The following is a 7,957-nucleotide window of genomic DNA, read 5'->3' on the forward strand; positions in this document are numbered from 1 at the left end:
AAATGTTAAATGTATTTTTTATGCAATATTTATATTTTGAATTTTTTATATAACTTTTTGAACAACTATTATTTATATATATAAATTACTTGAGAAAAGGGCCCAAATTAAAATATTGCACAGGACCCCCAATATTGATTGGAACAGCCCTGCGTACAAGGGGGAAGTTTTTGGGGTATATGGTGACCAAAAAGAGGATCGAGCCGAACCCTTATTGAATTATTTATATGTCTGAATTTTTAGAATTAAATTCAGTCTCAAATATTGCACGAGGCAGTTTGGTGATTCAATTCCGATCCATGTGATAATCTTTATTTAATATAATTTAATGAATTCTTTTAGTGCAACTCTCTTCACTCGTCCCACTGAATTTCAAGATTCTACACTGAGTGTATGCCATCGTTCCATACCACCCAGAACAAGAAGATATCTATTGCATAAAACAAGAAAAATATCTAAATTTTGGAAGTTTACTCACAGATATTTTGGTTTGGATGGCCTGGATTGACAAGTGTAGGGTTATTGCTTAATGACACAATCTTATCTTCCCTGCATACTCGGAGTTCACTTCCAAATATCTTTTACATACATACATGCTGCAACCCAAATTTTCCGCAGAAATCGTTTACAATGGCTTCCACTTCTACAACACCACAATCTTTACAAACCATTGCTTCAAAACCTAACTTTCCTTCATTCCCCATACACAAACCACTCCACAGAAGCCTTGGGATAGCTCAATCATTCCCAAAAATCAAGCTTTCGTTGCGGGTAGAGTCGTCGTTAACTGCTAATAAGCACAATGAAGTTGCAGTGGATGAAGAGATGGAGAAGATTAGAAGGCTACAGAACGGGTCGGACGTCCGTGGGGTTGCCCTGCAGGGGGAGAAAGGGCGGAGCGTGGATCTAACGCCGCCGGCCGTGGAAGCAATAGCGGAGAGCTTTGGTGAATGGGTGATTAGTGGGTTAGAGAGTGAGAGAGGTGGGGCGGTGGTAGAAAGCGTTAGGGTTTCGCTGGGAATGGATCCTAGAATTTCAGGGAAATCTTTGAGTGCGGCTGTGTTCGCTGGGTTGGGTCAGGCTGGGTGCTTGGTGTTTGATATGGGACTTGCAACCACACCGGCTTGCTTCATGAGTACAGTACTGCCACCCTTCCAGTACGATGCTTCCATCATGGTCAGTGTAAATTCATGTCACCGATTAGTTTCTCTAACCACGTCTTGTACAGCCTTAGCTACTTTTTCCCTCACAATAACAACGGGTTTTGCTTGACGCTCTAAGTGATGCTAATTAAAGAATGAGATGACTTAAAAAGTGAGGTGGGAAGAATCTTGGAAGAAAGATTAAGGCCCTGTTTGGTAAAATGACTGTTAGCTGATACAGTGGTCAAATAGGATTATTTGCTTCTCGAGACCTTTTCCTTTTTTTCATCATGTGGGAATTAGAATTAATTCCCGTTTAGCTTTTTGAATTTTAGCCTTTTGGAATTGTAAAAAGCTAATTAACCAAACATTTATATTGATATTTTAACAAAATCAAACAATTAATAGTGATCAAATAAGTCAAAATTGGTCTATAGGCCAATTTTTTACCAAACACGGCCTAAGAAAGAACTAGCAAGCTTTATTCATATCTTGGATTATTCCAACAATCCAAGTCCTAATAAAGCTTACAAGTTCTATCTTAAGCTACTTTAATTTCTTGTAAGATCTTGTGTTACTTCTTTAAGTCATTCCATCCTTTAATTAGCATCACTACTTAGGGTCAAATGAGATTGACTTAGCCATTGCAAGGGAAGAGTAACTAAAATCACACAGGACGTTAGTCAGAAAGAATATGTGATACTTATATCATAAATTTCTACAATTTTGATGAAATAGCTAGTAGGTCTGGGTGGGCACTTCAAACCTAGCTTAGCTTGTTACTAAGCCAATTAAAACACATATTTGCGTTCAATACATATAGGTCCAGTTTGGTAACATAGTTAGCTTATATATCAGTCAATTTTGATTTCTTTGACAACTATTAACTATTTGACTTAGTTAAACCATCAATATGAGTACTTAATTAATTAGCTTTTTGTAAATAGCTTATTTCTCCAAAAAAAAAAAAACTAAATTTCAAAAAACTGTTCAAAATAACTTTTTTGATAAGTTTTTTGAAAACTCATTTACATTAGTTAATGCTATTAACTAGTCCAACTCAATAATCCATTCAGTTAATAGCTATTTACCAAATATTCCATAATATGCTTGCAGATGACGGCGTCGCACTTACCCTATACTCGGAACGGTCTAAAATTCTTCACCAAGAAAGGGGGCTTAACGTCAACGGAGGTGGAAGCGATATGCGACAAAGCCGCTCGGAAATACGCAAATAGGATGGCCAAAGTGTCGACTGCGCTACGAGCGCCGCCGTCGAAGGTGGACTTTATGAGCGCATATGCAAAGCATCTCCGAGATATCATAAAGGAAAGAGTAAACCATCCTACACATTACGATACTCCTCTCCAAGGATTTCAGGTTCGTTCGTACGTAATATGTTTGTTTGCATGGGCATGCATGCACAGCCACACCCATCTTATCTAACTTCCTTACTATTATCTATTGGAGCTTAATTTTGGCCATACAATACGGTGAGGCCTTTCTTCTTTGGAGTTTCTAATTTGGACAAACTTCAATTGGAACTATATTAATTAGTTTGTCTTGTTTTCTAGGCTCACGTTTTGGCTCATTTAATAATCTTCCCACTTCAGTAATCGGATACTCTTGGAACACATAAGCTAGAATTCTAAAAACTATATATGTTTAGTTCTCTAGTCTTTATATATATATATATATATATATATAATAAAATATAAACAATATAATAATAAATAATAAAATTAAATAAAAATCAATAATAGTAAGATTTTAATGTAAATAAATAAAAAATATGTTGGTATAATCACATGTAGCGTGTGTTAGTATTCTATATTTTCTCTTATTAGGATATGTTTGGAAATCTCCCAAAAGTCATTTTTTAAATTTTTCAATGTTTGGCTATTAATGGAAAATAAAGTCAACGGAAAATACTCATTCTAATCAAAAGAAAGAAAAATACTCAACTATACACTACACTTTAGTTTATATTTATTACATTTATCAATGACCGACAAAAATATGAATTATGTTAGACTAGACCAAACAATAAAAATATTGACTCGGCTCACAAAATAAATAATTTTTGTTCTACAATTTCTTTAGTTGTTTGTTTTTATATTTATCAATATCTAATTAAATATGAGTCGGGTTGAGCGGAACAAAACAATAAAAATCTTGGACCAACCCAACCTACATCTCAAACAAAAAAAAAAAATCTTCAATTTCTTTAATTCACAATGATTATATTTATCAATTTATGTATTTTTAAAAATATCTATCTACATCTTTTTTATTATAATAATTATTAATCTTTATAACTATTATAAATTTTAATTTATAATTTATCTTAATATAAATATTAAGTATTATCATCAATAAAATAAATAATATTTTAATTTATAAAAAATAAATTTGTAATAGATTTATATTAATATTTTTGAATAATGAACTAAACACAAAAAAATATAATTTTCTAACTTTTAGTCAAACCGAAAAATAGTTTCTGACTTTCAGTCAAACATTAGAAAATGAAAATGTTTTTCAAAAAGTGAATTATTTTTCGAAAATCAGTTTTTAAGTTTCTAATAGATTCAGTAGTACTAAAAAAAAGAAATTGGTAAATTATTTTCAAGTTTATATTGTATATCATTTTGGTCCGTCTATTTGTAACAAATCAAATTAATAAATAGGTATTATTTTTTTTTAAATACTCATGATTCTTTACAAGATAATATATATTCTATACTTTTTCAAACATTTTTAACCAAAGAATCTAAGCTCCCACATGAGAATGGTAACCAGATGCTATTAGACTACATGGTAGTTGGCATAATTGTTATTATTACTTATTTAAGGCTGTGTTTGGAAACCCGGAAAATGATTTCTGGAAATCATTTTCCGGGTTTTTGGTGTTTGGCTACACCTGGAAAATCCAGTCAACGGAAAACATTTTCCGTTGACTGGGGAAAATGAGCTCAATTTGGCGGAAAATGACTTCCGCCAAATTTGGGCGGAAGTCATTTTCCGCCACTTCTATTTCAATTTTTTTTTTATTATTTCTTTTTTATAACTTCTGGCGGAAGGTTCCGTCAGTATGGTTTCTGACGGAACCCAGTTCCGCCGGAAACCATGGCTATGGTTAGTTCCGCCGGAAACCATAGCCATGGTTTCCGGCGGAACTGGTTTCCACCAGAAACCATGGCTATGGTTTCTGACGGAACCCAGTTCCGCCGGAAACCATGGCTATGGTTAGTTCCGCCGGAAACCATAGCCATGGTTTCCGGCGGAACTGGTTTCCACCAGAAACCATGGCTATGGTTTCTGACGGAACCCAGTTCCGCCGGAAGCCATAAATGTTTTTTATTTTTTATTTTTTATTTTATTTTTATTTTATTTATTTTAGTTTTAAAGATTTAAAAATGTATTTTTTTATTCAGAATAAAATAATTAAAATATTTAATTATACCATTTCACTCATTTTTTAGAAAATAAACCAAACACACCAAAACAGTTTTCCAAATACAACCAAACACTGGAAAAGGAAAATGTTTTCCGAAAAATGACTCATTTTCCAGAAACCATTTTTCAGAAGTCATTTTCCTGCTTTCCAAACGGACCCTTAAATCCAAAGAACTTATGTTTAGTCTCAAGTTTTTTGTAATCATCACTTTCTATCATGTGTTTGGTCAGATAATAGTGAACGCCGGAAACGGGTCAGGAGGGTTCTTCACATGGGACGTTTTAGACAAGTTAGGAGCCGACACCTTCGGCTCGCTCCACCTCAATCCAGACGGAATGTTCCCCAACCACATACCCAACCCGGAGGACAAAACCGCCATGGCAATGACACGCGCCGCCGTCCTCCAAAACGCCGCGGATCTCGGCGTTGTCTTTGATACGGACGTGGACCGCAGCGGCGTGGTGGATAGGTCCGGCAACCCCATCAACGGCGACCGCCTTATCGCGCTAATGTCCGCCATTGTTCTCAAGGAACATCCTGGTACGACAGTGGTTACTGATGCGCGTACCAGCATGGGTCTTACGAGGTTTATAACTGGTAGAGGAGGGCAGCATTGTTTGTACCGGGTTGGGTATCGGAATGTTATCGACAAGGGGGTGCATCTTAACGAGGACGGCGTCGAGACGCATCTAATGATGGAAACCTCTGGCCATGGCGCTCTCAAAGAGAATTACTTTCTTGATGATGGTTAGTTAGTTTCATTTTTTTAACACGCTTTAATTTCACTACTGGAAATTATGAAATTTTCGACCACCTGAAAATGATCTTAAATTAAGTTGATACCAAAAAGTCCAAAAAGTGGTCGGAAATAGCAACAAAGGTTTTTCCGGATACCAAAGTGGTCGGAACAAGGCTTTCGACTTGATTTAAGATCACTTTCAGGTAGTCGGAAATTCCATAATTTTCAGTAGTGTTTGCATGTGTTAGTTACATGAACTTTACACGAAAATGTAGGCACCTGAACTTTAAAACGGTACAATTAAATACAATTTGTCAAAATGGGTCAAATAATATTTATTTTTAGCTACGGGTAAAATTACCACTGTACCGTTGATCACTATGCCGCTAAATTGCCCCAATTAAAAAAAAAAAAAAGACCTTCAGTCACTTTTGCCAAGGGGAATGCGACCGGATGGTCGCCTTCTTCTTCAATGGCAATGGCAATCAGGGGTCACTGGCGATCACCAGAATTGTTGACAGAACTCTAATGACGGGTTATTATAAGGGAATAAGCGGCTGTTATGTTTAAATATACCAAAATGACATGTTCGAGTGTTCAATTGTGTTTTTTTAAGTTTAGTCGCTTAATTACTTTTTCATGTAAGTTCAATGACCTATTTGACCATTTTCCCTTATTATTATTATTAGACATTAATGCATGCATGTTGACCTTCTTAGAATCCAAAAATTATATTGTTATTTGATATGATAAGGGGCATATATGGTGGTAAAGATCATCATAGAAATGGTGAAAATGAAGCTTGAAGGGTCAGAAGAAGGGATTGGCAGCCTGATAAAGGATCTTGAAGAGCCACTTGAGACAGCTGAACTAAGAATGGATGTCCTCTCTGAGCCAAGACATGCAAAGGCCAAAGCTGTTGAAGCCATTGAATCCTTCAGACACTACATTGAGGTCTATATTTATTATTAAACATTATATTTTATTATATTGCTACTATACATTATATTATGCATTGATATTATTTCTTCCATCTTTAATTAATTTATTTAATTTCTTTATTTATTAATTTCTTGTAGAAAGGAAATTTGCCAGGATGGGAACTGGATTCTTGTGGAGACTGCTGGGTGAGTGAGGGCTGTCTTGTTGATACCAATGATCATCCAGCTGCCATTGATGCTTTTATGTACAGGTACTACCAATTAAATTGAAATTAAACTTTATATTATATTACTAATTTCAGTATTAAATTAAATTACTATGAAAAAATTGTTGTTACTTGAACACATACAGGGCTAAAGTTTCAAATGAAGAAAATGGAGAACATGGTTGGGTACATCTTCGGCAAAGCATCCACAATCCAAATATTGCTGTTAATCTTCAATCAAACATACCTGGAGGCTGCCAATCCATGGCAAGAGATCTAAGAGATAAGTATGTTCCCACTTACATAACATCTTATGCTTGTTAACGTAACGTTGTTCAATTCCTTCTCCCAAAAAGATTGAATCTCCAATTGTAAGGGCCCCACACCAAGACTCGACAGAGCATGTGGTGGAGGTAAATCACGGCCTGCAGACAAGGCCAAATGTCCGTGCACACAAAGAATCTGCTTATTTTAGGCATAATTCTCACATTGATATTATCGAATTTCGAACCTTAGTTGATTTTTTCTCCCAAATACTGTCTACTAAATCTCTAAAATAAGCCCGTGCGGGTATGTTGTTGAATCCCTGCATGACTTATTTGATTTTTTTTTTTCCTTAATTAGGTTCCTACTTGCTGGGGAAATGGCAAAATTTCTTGACATCAGTCAAATTGACGAGTTCGCTCGAAATGGAAATCTTAACTGAGACACTGTATGTAACAGAAGATTATAGGTAAGGGTGCGCACAAAGTCATCAATTTGCTACCATTCAATTGTATAGTCTAAACTTGAACATACATTTGGTATATAATTAACAAATAAATAAATGGAAGAGCGAAATGATATGGCTTCTGATGGCTTAATTAGCTTTCCAGGGTGTAGGCCTTCTTTCTTATACTGCGTTTATTTATTTAGCTTTCTTGCAGCGGGATGTGCAAGCTGATCTTTTGTTGGGCTCTTGTGGCCTTCCCAGGCTTCTATGTATATCTGCTTAATTAGAAAGTGATTATTCTGCTCACCAAAAAAAGAAAGTGATTATTCTGCTAAAAAAAATGGAAAAGCAATGTGACTAATTATTAAATATGCAAAATGTTAACACTAAATAGCATATTTTAGTGTTCACGTTTGCATAATAAATTTGGTGATAATTATGAAATTGCCACCGCAATTTTTTTTAAAATATGATCTGGTGCGTTCAACTTTTCCGAATGTAAGATTGTGATTAATTTTTAGTTTTTTCATATAAACTTGTTCTCATATGATCCAATTTATACATACATACATATATATATATATATATATATATATAAAACATGAGAACAAATCGTGAGCATCCATATAATATTTTTAATGGTCTAAATCAGATTAAGTGTTTGCGAACGGGAATTAAATGTGTGCAAACGCGATTAAGTGTGTTTACTCACATTAAATTTGCATTTGCATACACTTAATCTAACCTAGACCATTAA

At 34.8% G+C, this 7,957-nt stretch overlaps 1 protein-coding gene across 1 annotated transcript; it reads left to right on the top strand.

Moving 5' to 3' along the window:
* The first annotated feature begins 564 nt into the window (after positions 1-564).
* Positions 565-7,362, top strand: LOC109163362 (phosphomannomutase/phosphoglucomutase). The gene is made up of 7 exons (XM_019312122.1): positions 565-1,176; positions 2,259-2,522; positions 4,833-5,349; positions 6,096-6,295; positions 6,421-6,533; positions 6,635-6,775; positions 7,113-7,362. The coding sequence occupies exons 1-7, from the start codon at positions 631-633 to the stop codon at positions 7,192-7,194; spliced, it is 1,863 nt and encodes a 620-aa protein (XP_019167667.1). The 5' UTR covers positions 565-630; the 3' UTR covers positions 7,195-7,362.
* Positions 7,363-7,957: the final 595 nt, after the last annotated feature.

The sequence above is a fragment of the Ipomoea nil genome, unplaced genomic scaffold (assembly GCF_001879475.1).
Source record: "Ipomoea nil cultivar Tokyo-kokei standard unplaced genomic scaffold, Asagao_1.1 scaffold3017, whole genome shotgun sequence".
Classification (NCBI taxonomy): Eukaryota; Viridiplantae; Streptophyta; class Magnoliopsida; order Solanales; family Convolvulaceae; genus Ipomoea; species Ipomoea nil.